Raw genomic sequence first — 19,962 nt, forward strand, 5'->3', positions numbered from 1 at the left:
CTCCACGCATGCCAACGCTGGCTGTGTCTGACTTTAACACTGTGGGATTACTGGCCATTTGACCAGGTTCAAGAGTGGAGCTGCCTTAGATAAACTCATTACAGACAATGCCAGGAGATGACTGGGTCAGACTGGTGCGCTGTACATGGAAAGGCTTAAAATACCAGGGCTATGTTGGTCCTGGTTCCATTCGGGTTAGCCCTCTAAATAACACAGAGAGTCGTAGCCAGCAGCCAAAAGTAGACAGGCAGACGTTTCTATCCCGCTGCGGTGGGGATATTTGTGGCTTGTAACGGCGGTGCTCCTCAAGATACTGCACTTATTGATTTTGATGACATATTTGGCAACATTATTGTGGCGTGTCTGTGCAGCACGTTGGCCAGATATCATTGCAGCATCTTGCTCGATCATTCATTTCCTCTAAAATTATATATTTTAAGTTGCATAAATCTTTGTGGATTGTGTTTTTCCCCCAAACTAAATGTCCCTCCTGAGAGATGGTCAGGTCATATAAATCATTTTCCAACGCATTTATGCTGTTCATTGTCTCAATCTTGAATTTATTTTGGCCTCTGACTTCCATTTTCTCTGCAAAAGACATATCACATGTACTGACATATGTCAACCTATTTAGTGTTGCCCTGCTAACTTACTGAACTGCTGACCGACAACACTGGATAGTTCACCTTTTGGAACAAGTCAAAACAAGACAAAATAATATACACCCATTCTGTGCATTACTGTTATGTTTTGGGTTCAGGAAATAATTTAGCATTCATCCAAAAGTCTTTATTTATACTTCAGACATAATAATCTAACCAAACAACAAACTGCTGTGTTGCCTTGTGTCATTAATTAAGAGACTGTGGTTGCTTCTCCTTTGTCTAAACTAAATTTGATGTGATCCATTTTCATAATTGGCTTTGTCCATTGCAAATTGTTCATGTAATGAACTGGGTACACTGAGGTTTCTGTGGTGAAACGATGCAACCAAGCCATATTTTGCGCTGCTAATGTGTCGTAAAATGTGCACATATGCAGACTGGACACTAACTGGATTAACTGGGATGGATGTCATACTTCCGTGCACTTTGTGGTGACATTTCTTGGTTTCTCTGAGACGCTGCTCTTTGACGTACGTGGTTTACAATGGTGATGTATGAACACTTGAGAAACATCTGGTTGCAATACTTGACTGAGGACTTCCTGTTAAGGTTAGCGCAAACGGATCCGTCGCGTTTGTCAGGTCGTGTTTACCGCAGATTTATGGTGCGGCCCGGCATATCTGAAACACATGTTAAAGCAATGTGCATGTATAGGGTGTACGGTGATATCAGCCTCAGACGTAGAGCGAAATAAAACATGGCGATGGGCTGCTAGGGAACTTTTTTGACAAGTTGATACGGCAGGAAAAAAAAAATGGAGTGCTAAATCATGCACAGAGGGCACAACCTGATATTATTTTTACTTTTTAACAACAAAAAAAATAATTCTGCTGTCTACTTATTGGATGTTCAGAAAATGAAACCCTGCCATTGGTTAATTGCCACTTATGCTTTGCTCTGTTGACGTAAGAGCTCGGTTGTTGCAATTTATAATGAACACTTGTATTGTTTGGAATAAACGTAAGAAAAACTGCTGTCATACATGTTGGCAATAAAAACATGACGCTATTAGATAAAAACCCAGTGGTTTGAGGAACCTGTGGCTGTGTGTTGAATTAGGAATATGCTTTTTTTTCTGCTGCTCTACTGCATTTCTTTGCACGCCACTGGCCGGTTGTGCAGAACCCCCGATTTTGTACAACCATACCAATGCAACAGGTATTATGTACAGTATACTGTAGGTGTACACCTGTCAGTCACTAATCATCAGTAGATGGTTTATCTTAACATTTTTGGAGGGATTCACCAACACGTCCACCATCACTACTGTATTTGCAAAGTGACCTGGAAAATTCCACCTTCTGTCTTTTCAGCATAGCATGTGCACTTCTGTGCGTTCGTACGCGGCGGTAGGTGTGTTGACGAGTCTGTGTGTGTGTGTGTGTGTGTGTGTGTGTGTGTATGTGCGTTCATGTGAGTGTGTCAGCCCGGATTGGTATCAGTTTGAGTCTTTGTACGTGAGTGATTGCTTTGTCTGTGTGACCACAGCTGAAAACAGACTCGTCGTTCTGCGAGCGAGCACGTCTGTGTGTGAGTGTCACACTGGGTGTCTTCCATCTCCGAGGTTCCACCTTAAGAGGAGCTTTAGCAGCCTGTCATGTTTGTGTTGAAGCCAACAGGCACAATATATTACAGTCTAGGGCTTGCTGCTGAAAAGCCCGCTGGATCCTCCACTGACCTGCTGTTCTTTCCTGCTCTCCTCTCGCATTTTTTCCACATTTAGATTAAAAACAAAGCTCTTACTCTCTCTGTCCCTCCCACCTCTCCCCCTGCTGCCCTCCCTCCTCCTTCCACTCATCCTTCTTATCCCTCTTCTTCTTTTCTGCTGCAACATTCAAGGCAGAGGCTTCACCGTGTCAGGGAGAGGGCGAAGAGGAGAGGAGAGGAGAGGGGAAGACGAGGAGAAGAGGAGGAGGAGGAGGAGGAGTGTTTGGCCGGAGCAGAGTGTCTGTTTATGTTTGGATGTTTCGCCATTGGACGCCGGGCCGAAAGGAAGGAGTTGGGCGGGGGGGGAGCACCGGGAGAAGAGGGGAGCCCGCCTGGACCGAATTCCCTGTCATGTCACACTGCGTGCGGAACCTTGACTGATCACAGGTTGGGGTTGTAGAGACGTCGGGAGGGGAGATAAAGGAGGCGCGCAGAGTGAAAACTGAGACTTTGGCTGCGCCACGGAGGAGGGAGAGCGAGAGAGAGAGAGAGATAGAGAGAGAAGAAGAAAGAATTCAAAAAGGAAGCGGAAGGAAAAGTCTGGAGTGTCATGACACCGCTGGACAGATGAGGCGACGCATCCGCGGCTCCTCGCTTGTGTGTCCACAGTAAATCTGTTGCCTCGGAGGGACAGAGACAACCCGCAGGAAGAAGAAGGTCGGACAGCGTGTGTGTGAGTGAGAGAGAGAGAGAGTGTGTGTGTGTGTGTGTGTGTGTGTGTGTGTGTGTGTTTGTACAACACCAAGCGAAAAGGAGCAGGAGATTGGACTCTTTGAGTGTGTGAGAGAGTGCGTGTCACAGTGTGAGTGTGTGTGTGCTTAACCAGTGGAGGGCAGAGGAGTGGAGGGCCAGGGCACTAACCTGGCCATCAAACGGACTGGCAGCCTCTCCTCTCCTGGGATCATGTACCCTCAGGGCAGGCATCCGGTGAGTACCTCCTCACGTCCGCCACCGTCTCACCCTCCACTGTCCATCCATTATGTCTCACTTTCTCCCTGTCATCACCCGGGCCGTCCACTTCCCCATTGCCTTCATCAGTCTTCCCTCAGTGTGTGTGTGTGTCTCTGTCTCTCTGTCTCTCTCTCTCTCTGTCTCTCTCTCTCTCTGTCTCTCTCTGTCTCTCTGTCTCTCTCTCTGTCTCTCTCTCTCTGTCTCTCTCTCTCTCTCTCTCTCTCTCTCTTTCTCTCAAGTACTTTTATTTCTCTCCGTCTCTGTCTTTCTTCATCAGCCCGTCTCTGTCGTCCGTCCCTCTTGTTAGTAACACGCACTGTACTGTAACATGAGGAGTGCAACATGAGGGGGTGGGGAGCCTGGGCTAAGAGGTTGCCTGTTGTTCGCACGCACACACACTCACACAAGCACACAAACACACACACGCATAGGCGAAACCAGGTGCCTTTGAGATCTTGTCGATAATTAACTGTGTAGGCGGCATTTATCCGTTATAGGCGAACCAGCTTATGTTGTTTTGCATGTTTGCACACCACACACACACGCACACGCACGCACATACACACACACATCTGGCATGGCGTCCCTCAGTGGTCACATGGCTTGGGAAATATGTGGCGCTTTGTGAGAATAGACTGTTTTTTTTTAAGTGTGTGAGAGGTTGTGTGTAGGTTGGTCGGTCACAACTCTGCTCAGCAGTCCTCCCTGGCTTTAATTCTATTTCCACACAGACATGCACGCGCGCACACACACACACACACACACACAGGCCTCTCAATGATTGAGTTAATTTCCTCAGAATGAATTTCCATCACTCCTCAGAAAGGCTCGAAGTGCATACGTATCTTTCGTTTAATACCTCCTCAAAGTCCCTTCACTCCTGCAGCCTCCTCCTCCATCGTCAGCCAAATTGTGCCACCAGTTTACCTGTTAGATCAGAGTAAAGGCCCAGTCCGCAGAGTCAGAGGCGCCGGATGGGAAGGATGAATGACAGCTTAAAGTTGGGCCGGCTTAGGCCATTTGTTTCAGCAGGGGGGGACTCCGGTCCGGTTGCTATAATCAGATTTGGTGGTCTGTGTCTTTGAGTCTGATACAAATGGGTCAGTGGCCACTTTGCCTTGCAGCCAGCCAGCCAGTCAGCCAGTCAGCCGGACAGACAGACAGACAGCCGGACGGCCGGCAGGCAGGCAAGCCAGCCAGCCAGCCAGCAAGCAACCCAGCCAGCCAGCTAGCTATCACACAGAATTATGAATGACATTTTCACAAGAGGAAGGCATGAGGAATCAATTATATGTACAGAGAGAATGCTAATAAGCCCCACCGCTGGAGGAAGGAGGAAGAGGAGGAGGAGAAGGAGGAGGAAGAAGAGAGAAGGAGAGAAACGAGAGAAGTGGAAAACAAAGGGAGAGAGTGAAAGATTTTCCAAAAAAAAAAGGCGAGAAGAAGAAATGAAGAGAGTGAGAAAATTCTTTAAAAAAAACCCCAAAAAACAGCCAGGGGTGGAAGCAGCAGCAGCAGCAGCAGCAGCAGCAGCAGCAGCAGCAATAACAGTGAATGGGGAGATGGAACGAAGGAATGAGCTCCCTGTTCGGTCCCAAAGAGCTTCCTGCTCTCTGCGACGGCCTGAGATGGTGATAAAGTTGAGTCTCACGGTGAATCGATAAGCCTCCGCCTCGCTATCTGTCTGTCTGTCTGTCTGTCTGTCTTTCTTTCTGTCTGTCTGCCTTCCTTCCTGCCAGGTCTGCCTTCTCAGCCACGGAGCTGTATTTCTGGTGTGGCTCTGAAATGCGATCGCATATCTGAAGAGGTGTGAGGGTGCAAAGGACACTTTGTGTGTGTATGTGTGTGTATGTGTGTGTGTGTGTGTGTGTGTGTGTGTGTGTGTGTGTGTGTGTGTGCCTGCCTGCATTGCATTGCAAGGGTGTCGGTCACGGCACACACAGCCACTGTGTGTAAGGCGCGCGACCCCGCCTCCACGAGAGCAACACGTTTTGCGACGCCGGCGTTGTAGTAAATCAGCGATATGATAACAGAACTCTCTGCGGTGCCGTCCGGCAGGGAAATAAATGTTTCAGAAATCACATTACCGGTTAGAGTTAACGAATCGCGCCCCAACGACGGGACCTAAGGTTGCGCGTAGCGCAGCTTTGATCGCCGAGATTGTGAGCAATCTTCATTATGGAAACCCCCCGTTTATTAAGTGTTTATCGGCGTTCGCACAGAGGTGAAGGTCGGACGAAAGAAACGCTCGCCAAGCACGGACGAAAAGGACGAAAAATCCCCCATTGCTCCAATAGGAAGCCTCGAGCTGCAGCCGCCCGACAGATACAAATCTGATTGGTCGCTTCCAACGTGCTGGACAGAAAGAAGTCCGTTCACGCACCTTCCAAATTTCCTTTTTGGAGAAGTCCTCCTCTCTTCAAGTGTTTGCTGTGGGCTCTTCACCAGATGGATATGTATTTAAATAAATCCAAAAGGTTTAAGAAACGTTCCATCTGGCGTGTCGGATTAAGGAAAACTTGGCCGATGGCGAAGAGTTCAACTTGGGCTTTGGTGCATCGCTCTTTGGGGGAGATTTCCCCCCCCCCCCTCCCCCTCTCTCCTCCTGCGATTGTAGCGGGAGTGACAGTTTTCCAAACAGCCTCCTCCTCCTCCTGCTGCGGCGGCGGCGTCATCCCAAGGTGATGTCACGGCTGCCGCTGTAAACAGAGAGTGATGAATTTACACAGCAGTGACTATGCTGTTTACAGCGAGTTGATTTTATTATCGCGATCGCGTCGATTACTTTCTGCAAGCCGTTTCAGAATGATTATCAGCCGTGTGCAGCACTTTGTCTCTTTGCTCTCCGGTGAGCGTCTCGCAGGTGTGTGTGTGTGTGTGTGTGTGTGTGTGTGTGTGTGTGTGTGTGTGTGTGTGTGTGTGTGTGTGCTTGGAGAGACCTGTTACCATCCGGGGACGCTCCCTGTCTCTGGACGGCCGGTGGAGCCTCGCTGGTGTCACTCAAACATCACGTCTGCTCAGTGTGGACGGAGACGTTGCCTTTTCCTTCCTTCTTTCTTTCTTTCTTTCTTTCTTTCTTTTTTCATAACAACAGTGTCGTCCCAAGTTAATAAAATGCCCTAAAACGCTTAAGCATTGTTATTATTTCTTTTTTAATCTGGCTGAAAGAAAAAGTGTGTCTTTGTTCTCCTCGCTCTGTGGCAGGAAAAGGTTCAAACCAAGGCTTGATTTTCCAGGCGAGTGGAGCTGTAATTGGTTCCACTGGATTTTTGTGGCGAGTGTTATCAGAAGAGTGTGCGCGCGCGTGTTTGATTTATATATTTATTTGATTTCTTCCTCCATGTGTGTTTTTGTTTGTTACTCGTCCTCAGTGTTTTTTTGTGTTTCTTTCTGCCGAGTCTCGCCTGCTAAATAAGACGTGCCTGGATGTGCGTCGACTTTTAAATACGAGGTCCTGTGTGTGTGTGTGTGTGTGTGTGTGTGTGTGTGTGTGTGTGTGTGTGTGTGTGTATGTGTGTGCGTGTGCGCGCGCAGTCGTTGCAAAGCATTGTTGTGTGGACATGTATATAATTGTCGTCCTTGAGCTCCCTTAGAGCCTGTGTGTGTGCGCACTGGGCTGTTAAAGTGTGTGTGTTTGGATCTGAGAGGAGGGGTGTGTGTGTGTACGTGTGTACGCCTGCGTGTGCACGCCAACACCAGCACAAATAAATAATGCTGCAGCCCGACCTCGACTGTTGCTGCGAATATGCGAGCCCTTGATTGGCTGCCCCACCCCAGCGAGAGGCTGCGCGATGTTTTTATGGTTACGAAAGGCGTCTGGGGGCTGCAGACAGGGCTCAGCATCAGCAATGCAAACGCTCACATATACACACATTTGCATCGCGCACTGGCGCCGTCACTGTACGGCCATGCTTTGTAATGCCGGTCACGCCTCCTCTGTTCTGAAATCAAGTGTGCGTTCGAGGTTTTTTTACAGTCTGGAAATAAATACATTTTATATCTTTTTATTAACATTATTTATCAGAGATGTAGGGTTATAAGTTAACTGAAGCTTGTGTGTGTGTGTCTTTGCGCTGGAGGACTGTGTGTATAACACGGTTGAAATGTTGGAAAGTCCTCGTAGCCATGTTGCTCAATCATCTCTCTATATATATATATGTTATTTTTAATGAGGCCAAAACTGTTGCAGGAGTTTGTGTGCATCTCAGAGTTGCATTCCGGGCAGAAGATGGAATTTATGAGTTCATTTTTTTTTTTAGATTTGCAGGAGCGGAAAATGCTTCGACAATTCCGATTGTCAAATTCCGAAAGTGCTTGTTAATATTTATGAAGAGATTTTTGTTCTTCTTAGTCTATAAAGCGATTGTTTTTTGCACATGCCGGTCCTTTCTTTTGGTTGTCTGGGTTGAAGTTTGTTTATCCCCATTGGCCGCCCCGTAATGGAAGCAAAGGATAGTAAATGTCACAGCGGATTGCTGTCACCTCCTCCTCTCCTTCCATCTCCGGCTGGTTTACATTTAATTTCACGTCACATTTTGCATTTCGAAGGCAATCGTGTAAAAAAAAAAAAAAAGGCCAAGAAAAGTCGAGTAACAAGAATACCGCTGCAGCGGGGGGGGAAAAAAGTCGAGCTTCATCATCAGCTGCGGAAGATCAGTGCTCTTTGAAGGAGAAAAGAAGACGAAGAAGCTGATATTCAGCCTTGGAATCTTCTGTTCTCTCTTCTTTCTGTCTTTCATTAAAAGCAGTGATCAGACAGGGGGGCTTGGAGGGAGGCCAGCCTCTCCTCTGGCATCCTGCTGCTCCTTCCCTGATTTGTAATCCATTGCCGGCTTATTCCTCCGACTTGTTGTGTGAGGTGGCGGCGGCGGAGGCGACTGACTGGCTGGTTAACCGGTGAAGTGACCGACTGACTGGCCCGGTCCTTTGGCCCCCGCCGACTGACTGACTGACTGACTGACTGACTGACTGTCAGGCTGAGGAGCAGCATTCAGAGGCGCCCATTGACCAAGATAAACGCTAGTACAGCCACACACCCCCACCCTCCCCCAACTCTAATTGAGCTTCTTTTGTTGGGAGGGGTTTGTGGGGTGGGGGGGAGCTGGCAACCTATCAAAACCTCCGAGTTGTGAGCGAAATGAGACAAAAAGCGAAGAAAGCAGGATGTCAAGAGGGAAAAAAAGTAAAAAGCCAGCTGATAATCAAGTCTTTTCTGTCTCACCGCCGCTCTTCCACATTCCTTCATCTGCACAACACAAACAAATGAGCCGCGGCTTATTTGCACTCCTGCTCTCTTAAACGCACTCATTCTCTCTCACTCGCACACACTGCAGACATGTGCATATGGGCCACTGACACTCCTCTGCCACACTCGCTGTTTCACGTCTTTTCATGTGGCTTCTTCCTAAATATTTCACCAGCCAATTATTATTTCATGCGCTATCCTCCGAATGTGTCCCTGCTTGTCAGAGAGACGGAGGGAAGGAAAAAAACAAAAAAACGTTGGGTTTGGCGATGGAGAAATACAGAACGTGAGGAGGAGGAAGGGAAAGGAGGGACAAGAGGAAGTACTTGCTTCCCGTGAATCAAACGTGACTCGCCGTGCATTGACAGGAAGCCAAATTGCACGAGAAAAGCATGTGGACGTTTCATGTAAATGGTCAAAGTAAGTTTTTTTCCTTTTGGTCCGCCGGGTGAAGAGGCAGCTGCTCGCACAGAAGGAGGAGTGCGTGCGTGTGATGGAGCGACTGGCAAAACACTCTTCCGGAAGTGGGGAAATGAAAGAGGAAATGAAAAGAAGTAATTCGAGGGAGGTGGGGAAGGGGGGGGGGGGGCGTTTCCCCCGTCGGTCAGATTGGACGCGTGAAGCCGAACCAATGACCTCGGCATGTTCTGGCTGGCAGCAGGTGGCCAAACGTGGCTCGTCTACACGTGAAACGCGTTTCTTGCAGCTTTGTGCTCTGCCGTCGGTGGCGAATTGTTGGCCGCCAATCAGGTTAATGGGCTCAGACTCGCAACTTGGTAGTGTGACACTGTCCTGCAATGCAAAGCCCGACCAGCAGGCTCGAGGCGGAGACATGAGGCTGATAGAAAGGTCCAGTGAGGGAAACGCGATATTGATTTGGAGCGAAAGGATGCCGATCAGCTGCTTTCAAGGGGAAGCGGGCGGCTTTCTGAAGGTGGGAAACGTACAGCGGCTCGTTCCAGACAAACACCGGAGCTCTGAATTATTAACCGGGTGATCTGCGTTTGAACTCTGCGTTCCGCCTTATTTTCCTCTGGAGTTTCCAGCCGTTATAAAACCAGGCACGATTTGAGGTATTGAAATGTGTTTCACGTGTTCATCGTCGCTGCTTTTTGGACGGACGAGCCGATTGCTTCCAAGCAGGTCTAAGGAGTCCTTCATCTATAGCCTATCTTTAAATTGACAGACAAGTGCTTAGTGTGTGCCTGCGTCCGTCGGGTCCCGACTGTCCTGTTTAGGGATAGAAGCCCCCCCCTCATCTCCTCCTCACTCCCCTCTGACAGTTAATCCTTCCTAATTCTTTGCTCGCCCATGCCAGCCCCACCAAATTGTGATTGACTGCTGTCCCCGCACGGCGTGCGCGTGTATGTGCATGTGTACGTGTGCGTGTGTGTGTGCGTGCGTGTACGTGTGTGTTGTTTTTTTTGTTGCACGAGTGACCCTTCCCTTCCTTCCTCCCCCCCTCCCCCATTCTGCACCAGCACCTCGGAGATTAACAGGATCAGTTTTAGGTTTCTGGATCCCCGACAGTGGCCACACACACACACACACACACACACACACACACATGGGAAGGGAGGGGGGGTTTGGGGCGAGGCAGGCGGTAGGCTGTTTTTTTGGCCCTACATGACGTGCTGTTGGACCCCTGATAGTCGTCTGGGCTGCCATCTGTCACAATAAGGAGAGGAGACCGAACACACACACACACACACACACACACACATATACACTCTGCGCTAATAACTGTCCTGGTGTACATACAGCAGACTTGATGCTGCCTGTAAACTGTGTTCGTTGGTCATAAATGTATCGTCGTGTATCGTTGAATAAAACCGAGAGTTGTTTTTTTTTACGGATTTGATTTTCATACTTTATTCAGCTTTTATTCGCAGTTGTAAATAGTCGCAGTCGAAATATCACTTTTATTTGGCGAAAAACTGTAATAGAAACGTGGCGACTGAGTGGCGCTCTGGCCTCCAGTCGAGCTGATGCCAGGTGTTCCTCTCGCTCTCACCAGGCGTCACCGCCGTCATCAGCAGCGGCGGCGGGGCCCCCGCGCCGGCCTCGTCTGTGACTGTGAGCTTTTGTGTTCGCCAGACTGAACGGCCGCAACTCGCCTGCGGCGTCCCCCCCCCCCCAACACACACCCATCATCCCGCCTGCGTCCGTCCGTCCACACGACTGCGTGACCGTGCGTTCACGTGTCTGTCTATCTCCGGCAGATGGCCGGAGAGCAGCGCTTGTACCGCACGAGCGAGGGAGTCGGGAGACTCGACTACGCCGGCGCTGACTACAGCAGTGAGAGAGAGAGAGAGAGAGAGAGAGATAAAGAGAGAGAGAGATGTTTTTCTCTGCCTGCCTCTCCATCCCTGTCCCTCTCCATCCGTCCGTCCGTCTCTGCCTCCCCTGAGTGTCAGACGGATGAATGGCTATCGCTCCCAGTCAGCAGCCGCCCGCTCTTTCATCATCTGTCTCCACCCGCTCTTTCATTTCTCTCCTTGTGAGGATGTCAGACCGTCTCTCTCTCTCCCTCTCCCTCTCTCTCTCTCACTCACTCTCTCTCTGTCTCCTATTCTCTCTCTCTGTTTTTCTCTCTTTCTTTCTCTCTCCCTCCATCTCTCTCTCTCTCTCTCTCCTCTTTTCCTCACATCCCTTCAACCTCTTTGTGTGTGTTTCTGTGTGTTGGCACTGGCTTTGTGTGTGTGTGTGTGTGTGTGTGTGTGTGTGTGTGTGTGTGTGTGCGTGTGTGTGTGCACATGCGCACATGTGTTTGTGTCATGTGTGTGTATCATGTACCAGATCGCTATCTATCCCTGCCTCCCCCACCTCTTCCCTCTCACCCTCCCGCTCTGTGTGTGTGTGTGTGTGTGTGTGTGTGTGTGTGTGTGTGTGTGTGTGTGTGAATCAAGGTCAGTGGGGATCTGTTGGCAGACACTTCACCACCCATCTCCGCCCACCCTCCCCGCCCCCACCATGCTTCCCATCCAGGGGGTTTGCATGTGCCTGTGTTTGTGCGTGCGCACGTACGTGCGTGCACGCCCATCCCGCCGCCTATACGTCGCCGCTCCGACCGCCTCGGCTCTGTTTAGCTCGGCTCAGCACAGCTCGGCTCTTGTGGATTAATTACCGTGGAACCCACTGTGTCTCTGACCTCCACCGTCGGACTAATTGAAATCTAATTGAATTGTGCTTGTCTAGACTAATGAAGCCCCGCCACTGAAACCGCCAATCTTTTAGCAATAGCTAAAGGATGATAGCCACCCTGCTGGGCGCCAGAGCAACTGCTACTCTGGTTGCCCGGAATAGACGGAAGGATTTGGTGAGCAAACGGCAGCGCAGGTCGACGCCAGCCAACAACTTGTAATGAGCAAAGAAGAAAGGCCATGTTTATGTGATCACACCAAAGAAAAAGTCTCAAAATTAATTTTTGACAAATTCTCTTTGAAGCAAAAGCATGAATTATATTTATTGCAATAACAAAGGAGTATGTTGCATGGAATGTTAGCAAGGCTCAACCGGTCCTACAAGCTTGACGCTGGCCTAGTTGACAGTGATGAAAAGAAGATGTTTTTCTCTTTTTATCTGATCATTTGTTCGCCTCTGCTCAACTACGAGTATTACTCGCTGTATAGATATAGATGTATAGAGCTGCTAGAACGCAAAACCTAAATATCGCAATTAAAAATTGGTAATGGAAACTTTGGAAAAAACCTCTCAAATATCACTAAAATGTTTTATGAGGGTTTTTTCAATTGCGCTTTGTTGAAATTTTAGAAATATTGCTTTTATTTTGCGAAAAACTGTGATGGAAACCAGACAGTTGCTTGAGGCTGTCAGCAAGAACAGCCTTTGCTGTGGAGGTCATGGAGTAACGATCCAGCGCTGCAGGTTTAAACTTCTTAGAGGTGTTTAATCCCACTTGCACGACTTGATGCCCCGGTGACACACCGTGGCTCCTGAATGGGAGCCACCAGGTATCTACAGCGGAATCAAAGTTAAGGCCATAAGATACACACATGACCTGATTGACAATATATATTTTATTTTTAATTTTGCAGTATACTTTTTTTTTTTTTTTTTTTTTTTTACCCTGAGATGCTAATAAATCTGAGAAGCTGGGCTTCTACATTTGGCGACATGTAATGATGCTACCTATATTGTTAGTGCTAAGCTGTTACATTCAAAGCAGAGGTAACATGTTGGACGTCTTAGTTCTCTTTTTTTTGTTCCCCTTTTCACCGAACAGTTTGGTGATTTATTTCTGTCGTCAGAGAGCTGCTGCAGAGGGAGTCGGTGTTACGGGGCGATGGTGCCGATTACTGACAGGTGATAAGAAGTGGCAGAGACACCTGGCAGGTTGCTTTCTCGCCACACTAGCAGCAGGACTCCTTCTGCGCAGTGAGAAAAACAAAAAACAAAAAAGTTAATGGCGCGCACGGTTGTGTTGGAGAGATAAAATGGGACAAAAACTAATAAGGTTAGCAGAGCGTGGTGTAATATTTCACATTAGGATAATATTCTATACATAACACGAGGAGGAGGGCGCCTGCCGCATGCTCTTTAGATAGACGCGGTGAGGCGGCGATGGTTGCAGTGTGGTCGGACCCCGGGGAGGCGCTTGTTTTGCTGAGCCTGCTTTAGCTTTTAGTAGGTGAGAGACATCGCAGAGATTCCCCCCCATAAGTTATTCATTTGTCGTTTCCTCCTTTCTCAGCTCTTTGTAGGCCTGAATACATTAGCAATCTGGGAGAGTGGCGGGGATGCTAATGTGGTGGAGAGGAGAGGAGAGGAGAGGAGAGGAGAGCAGAGGAGAGCAGAGCAGAGGAGAGGAGAGGAGGGAAGGATGGGGCAGTCATTAGAGGAGGAGGAGAACAGAGAGAGCGGACACAGCTTTATGATGTGTGGGAAGGGGAAGTGACCTTCCCTCTCACTTTCATCTTGCCTTTTCTTCTCCCCTCGCCGTGCTCCCCTACACACACACACACACACACCGGGGAAAGCTTGTATGCTCAGACACTGAAATGTGCATTGCATCCAGTGGTTCACGAGCTCAAACAGAAACCCAAACAGAACTGCAGATACGATATACATGTTTTCCATATTTACGTGAAAACAACACATCACATCGCATCCCAGCGTTGGCGTTTTTCGTTCATTTTTTCCCTCTTTCTCTCCACTTCCTGGGCAGGTCCCCTTGCAGCCTGGCCAGTCTTTCAAGTTCACAGTCCTGGAGACGCTGGACCGTATTAAGGAGGAATTCCAGTTCCTCCAGGCGCAGTATCACAGGTGCGACCGCGCGCACGCACACACTGCACACATGACTCATCTGCAGTCCATACGCCGCAGAGCGCACGCATGTCACACACGCAAATGCTCAGATGGCATTTGCAGATATGAAGTCTGAAATGTCAATGGTTGACGCAGTTCACTGTTTCGTTTTTTTTTACTTTCAGGAAAAATGGAATGCGATGTGTAGAATCATTAGAATCACACTGCAGTGTTCGCTAATGTAGACTCAACAAAATATCAAACAACAATTTGCAGCGCTTTAGCAGAGTGGATGCCAACACTGTATGCATGAATGGTTCGAATTAGACATCACCTTAGCTTTGCTTAATTCCATTACCTTGAACACATGGATCGTTCTTTTAGTAAGTAAGTACTGCATTTCTGTCTTATTCCAAAAAAAATCAAGTTGAGTCAAGCCAAGTGCTCGCATGTCACCGCGAGGTCTGTGAGCGTGTCCAGTCTCTGAGTCACATCTGGCTTATTTGGGTGGACACCTTGCAGCAGGACAACAAAAAAAAAACACAGTGCTGTGCAAAACACTGACTCAACACAGTGTCACAAACTTCCAGAGCTGCAGCACCTTCAAGTAATTATCTCTCTACCCTGTGCCAGCAGTTTCTGCTGTTACATTCATGTTTTTTTTTTTTGTCACTGTCACTTTAAACAGTATAATCTCTGGCAACAGTATGAGTAAGAATCATTTTTTTTGGTGCTCAGCTTTAAACTGTGTTCGACCTCAGCAATATCTAAATCCTGTGGAAATTATTATTCATTTCAGCTGATGGAAATACACCATTTAATCCCTGTGTGTGTTTTGTGTGTGTGTGTGTGTGTGTGTTTGTGTGTGTGACACTGTCCCCTGCGCAGCCTGAAGCTGGAGTGTGAGAAGCTGGCCAGTGAGAAGACTGAGATGCAGAGGCACTACATCATGGTGAGTCCAGTCCAGATTCTCTCCACTGCGGTTTTCACGTTGACTTGTTGCTCTGAGTCACTCACTCGTGCGTGATCACTGGGAAAAAAAAAAAAAAACGAAAAAAGAAAACAGGTGCTTTTCCATTAACACCAAAAATTTCGCCAACTTAATGGAACACATCAACTTAGAAAAAAAAAGGCCATTAGAATCTCGAAATGTTTTTCGCTCCCATGATGTGCTTTATTGGGTAATTGGAAAAAATTTCATAACAAAAAAACATAACACAATGGAGTGGGCGCAGCGAGAGTTGTCTTTGCAGCACTAGATTAGAACCCAAGCAAAAGTGAGGGGGATGGTCTTCAGGTAGCAAGTGTTCCACTCTAGTGTCGACAATGGAAAACTCTCACAGTGAAGAATCTACTGGAGAAAATAAGACACGGCCATTGCAGTGGGCATAAACCTGCCAGGATGTAGAGCGTTCATCGCTGTGCTTCTTGGGTTGACTTGAGGAGAAAACACAACTATTGTCAGATAGCATCACTCAGCGGAAACGCAGCCACAGCAGACACAAGCTGTGTCGTATAGACAATGGCGATACGTCCCTGTGCAGGTATCACAGTTGGAGGAGTTGTGCCTTTGCTTTTGAATGGATAATTGAATGTGTCCTTTGTGCTTTTCTTCTTTGCATCACTGTTCACACACACACACTAACGACGACAAGCCCATTTGTATAACGCAAAAACAATCCCAAAACGGCAGACACATTTATTTTGAAACCATATAAAATAAAATGTTTTAAAATGCTGTTTGCGTGAAACACTTGACTAAAAATAAATCCAGCACACACTCCTATTTAGCCGTAGTAAAAAAGGACACTTTCTATTCAGTTCCCCAACTTTTGTACACTGTTTATGTTTCGCACCGTTCTTCCTCAAAGTGTATTATTCCTTGCATCTCCTCCTCCTTCTCCTCCTCTCGGACCCTCTCACCTCAGCTCGCGTCTCCGTCTCCTCTGTCCTCGTTGTGTTTTCTCCTGCGCGCTAACAGCCCGGGCTGCCTCTGTGTTCGCTGTGTTGTGTCTGCGCGACTAAAGTCTCACATGAATCGTAAGCCTTCATCTGCGGTACAAAAACCCCACACAGAGGCGACCAGAATACGATATGCACCATCTGCTAAGCTGCTCGCGTTTCATAAACCTGGGAGAGCGAGCAGGATCAGGGCCGTAAGCTAGATAGACACACAGATGGGTAGACAGGAAGAGAGAGAGAGAGAGAGAGAGAGAGAGAGAGAGAGAGAGAGAGAGAGAGAGAGAGAGAGAGAGAGAGGGAGAAGCAGACAGGCGGAACAGCAAGCGGCACACACACACACACACACATACACACGATAAACACAAAAATATCCACTCATTTTTATTTATGATAATTTTCAGTCTGCACTTCCACACAAACTCTTTCTCACAATAATTTTGTGACTGATCTTATCAGAGACTCGCATCAAGAGAGACACTGACTAATCTTATTTTAATTATTTCCAATCTTGAATTAACTGACAACTCATTTAATGAGGGCGACTAACATTTGAACCTGAGAGAAATCCAGAGCATTTATAGGGATATCAATTTGTGAATGTTACTATCACATTTTCATTTAATTGCACATTTAAGAGCATATCAATAGTGCTGAATTAAACATTCACCTAAATTAGGGCCTCGCTTTCATAGTTAAAAAATATATATTTTTTAGACTTTTAAAGGAAGGAGTAAAACAGTCTTGAGGGTTTTTGCTGACTCAGCTTATCTGAGGTATTTGGTGATTGAATTTGCGGCCTCTTAACCAGGGTGTTGTTTCTAATGTTCTAATAACGCTCCCTTTCTTTTGTCCGCGTGAAAAGAATATGCTAAAGGGAGAAAGGTGAGCAAACATTCGTGGCCTCGTCACATAGCAGCACTCATGTGTTTGCCAAGCAAAAAGGATCTATTGAATTGAAAGAAAGTCTTTGTGATAGATGTTTGCCTGGCAGTTCAGGTCAAAGGTCATTTCGCTTTCTGGAAATTGGTGTCTGCAAAGGCAGTGGCCACATTGGTAATGCTCATCGAACATTAACTCTCAAACATAAGCCCTAATTAACAATGGACAATCTCTCAGAGGTTTTTGGTGTTACTAATATGACCTCAGAAGAAAACAGGCCTGCATTATTCATGGAGAATATTAACACGTCATGTCATATACAATTACAATATGGTCTCAGAAGTAGTATTGTTTTAGTTATTTTAGTCATAGATAAATTGTGCAGTACCTAAAATTCAAGACACAAAATCCTTGTTTAAATTCCTTCACTTTTTCTTTTTGCTACGTTTTCACTAAATCATTTTTTTCCCACCGTGTTGTTGCATCTTTGTAAATGAAAACACGACTTCAAATAAATGAACTAGTGTACAACCATAAAAAGTTGAACCGGGAAACTGGAAAACTTGCTGAGACATTCTTTTACATCTCAAGCTGATTGAACTTCAGCCCTACGGTCCTTTCAGACAAAGAAGCTCTTTCATGAGAAACTTCCACACATAAAAAAACATCTTTTGCTTTTCTTGAAAAAAAAAAAAAAAAAAAAAAACACACATCCAAAAAACACGAGAACAATCTTGTCCTCATAAATGTGAGTTTTGTGCTGACACACGCTAAGAAAGACCTCCGGAAACCACAGACTTTTCAAAAACGAGCCACTTCCCTGATCTCAGGCGCCCCCTGTTTTAGTTGTGGCTTCTTGCAGGATGACTCTATGGAACTAACAGCCCAGACAAACATCCGCCTCCTCCACTGCCGTTTCTCACCACCTGATTTCAGCGACGTCCGTGCCTGCCGCCTCGCCTTTCCTTCCAGAGCCGCCTCATCGGGTCAGACTGTGTCCGTATTCACTGGCGCAGCCTTTAACACCTCCGTGCCCCTGGCAGGGGAGAGAGGGAGACTATGAATTTGCCAGGACATCGGGGAGCCCAACACAGGTTGACAATCTCAGCTGGAGCATTCAATGTATGGAGAAAAAATGTTTCCAAAAGATGTTGTTCTCCAATCTGATTTTAAAAAATAAAATAAAAAAAATAAGTGAAGGCTATATTGACACTGCAGGCAAAAACCCAAATCTCATGTTTTTGATCTGATATATTTTTTAGAACAGCGTAAACAGCAAAAATCAGATATTTTTTCCCGTGAAGGAGCTTGTTAAATAAAATCCTCTTCTTATCACTTAATAATAATTTTGCCAGCTGTGACCGCACAACGACTTAAAAATATGAACACGCACTGGCGGTACTAGCATCCATATTTACTTCCATAACACAAAGTCTTCTTCTGCACATGCTGTCCACTTCAGGCCAGTAAACTGTTCACAATCTAGTCTGTAGTTTGAGCAACATTGCAAAAAAAAGACACAAAATAAATCTGAATTGATTTTTAACACCTGCTGTGTGAACGTAGCCAGAGAGGCGTCTAGTTTGGTACAGCACGCTCTCACACGCGCCCAACAACCTGAAAAACAACATCAGTGTCAACTGAATATTCTGCCTTATTCAGACGCTCTTCCGTGGGGATGGTCAAAACGTCGCCATATAAAGCTGCTCAAAGTGAAACCCGACCGAGAGACTCGAGTCCACTCAGCGGAGTGGGCGGAGCCTCTGGGGCGGGTGCAGGCTTCATCAGCGTCGGGATCAGATTTAAATAGGTGAGATTTCAATTTTGGGTGAGCTATTCTCTCAAAGTGGGGCTCACCGCGGTGTAGTGGAGTACAACTCAATGCGGTGCCACTTCACTGGCGTGACTTGGATATGAGAGGGTGTGTGTGTGTGTGTGACGTGAAAGAGAGACTCAAAGGGAAAGAGAGAGAGAGAGAAAACGCTGAGTGTCACACTGCAAAAAAGACCCAGCGAGTTGCCGAGGGAAGGACACAAAGAGAGGCAGCCGTAAAGGGGATGAAAGACAGAGCGGAGAGATGGAGAGGAGGGATACAGAGGGAAGGAGAGGGCGTAAAAAAATATATCAAGACTGAGAGGTGAGATGAGGATGGAGAGATACCAGGGGACTGGGAGGAGAGATGGAGGAAGGGATGGAAAGAGACGTGAGTCGGGAGAGAGAGAGAGAGTGAGAGAGAGGGGGATGAATGTGCAGCGCGGAGCGCGGGAGACAGAGGTAGTGATGTGTTTGTGTGGGGGGGCGTGAAATGAGAGAGAAAGGGAGACGGAGAGGGAGAGGTTGCATGCACAGACACGTAAATAATGTGAGGCAACAACGGACTCGCTGTGCCCACAGAGGAGATAACCCAGAAGGCTATATTTAGCTCGTTAGGCCTGTCATCCACACTGAGGCCTGGGCTAGCCTGGTCTGGGCCGGGCCGGGCCAGGCCAGGTTAGGCGCGGCTCCTCTCAACATGCCTGCTTTCTGCTCCTCATCGCTTTTTGATGATCTTTAATGACCAAAACAAAGGGAGCTTGAGAGGAGGGGAGCGCATTAGGGTCGACGCACAGCGGATGGCTTTTCTTTCTTTTCTTTTTTTTCCTCGACTTTAAAGCTTTTTCCGCCCAGCCGACAGGGTTGATGAGTCATTAAGCAGCCACGTATTCCGCAGAGCTGGGACGAGGGTCAGACAGTGAGCAACGGGGCGGAAGTAGTTGAGCGCAGGAGGCAAACACGGGTGACTTCAAACGAGTTTTTGGGTGAGATTTTCCCTGAACCGAGCTCCTGCCAGGGCAGGGGGCGGGTTTTAGCGAGAAGCAAAACATTGCTTTCATTGACCAAAGGTGAAAATCATTTTGAGATTGTCACCTTTCACCCAGGCACATTAGCATTCAGTCTTGTAAATCATTCCGCGACTTTGGTTTCACGCTAACGATATTAAACTAGCATTGTTTGTGCAGCCAGTCATTCGTCCCTTCATTGGGCTCTAACAGGCGATGCTAGTTTTATGCGCCACTTTCTCTTCGTGACCTTTGTTACCGTCACACGCTCTGTTCCTCCCACCTCCCCCGCCGCGTTTGCTGCCTAAATTTTGTCGCTGGCAAGCGCTGTGCGTTTTACACGATTTCACACCTGAGCAGATGACGACACAACCTTCTTCCATTGCCGCCCTCGTCTGTGGGGAGACGCTGCAACAACCCGGTGGAGACAGGTTCGGATTTGGGCATCACGTGTTATTGTCATTTG

At 47.4% G+C, this 19,962-nt stretch overlaps 1 protein-coding gene across 3 annotated transcripts in view; it reads left to right on the top strand.

Moving 5' to 3' along the window:
* Nucleotides 1-2,315: 2,315 nt before the first annotated feature.
* The window catches only part of tle2b (TLE family member 2, transcriptional corepressor b), a 70,257-nt gene continuing 52,610 nt past the window's right edge, over nt 2,316-19,962 (top strand). For all 3 annotated transcript variants that reach the window (XM_076022983.1, XM_076022985.1, XM_076022984.1), the window contains exons 1-3: nt 2,316-3,299; nt 13,757-13,854; nt 14,725-14,788. In XM_076022983.1, the coding sequence (XP_075879098.1) occupies nt 3,276-3,299; nt 13,757-13,854; nt 14,725-14,788 (186 nt within the window). In that variant the 5' untranslated portion in view covers nt 2,316-3,275. The remainder of the gene's footprint in view (nt 3,300-13,756; nt 13,855-14,724; nt 14,789-19,962) is intronic.

The sequence above is a fragment of the Nelusetta ayraudi genome, unplaced genomic scaffold, assembly GCF_046127955.1.
Source record: "Nelusetta ayraudi isolate G7.1 ecotype Tasmania unplaced genomic scaffold, CSIRO-AGI_Nayr_v1 ptg000013l, whole genome shotgun sequence".
In the NCBI taxonomy this organism is placed as follows: domain Eukaryota; kingdom Metazoa; phylum Chordata; class Actinopteri; order Tetraodontiformes; family Monacanthidae; genus Nelusetta; species Nelusetta ayraudi.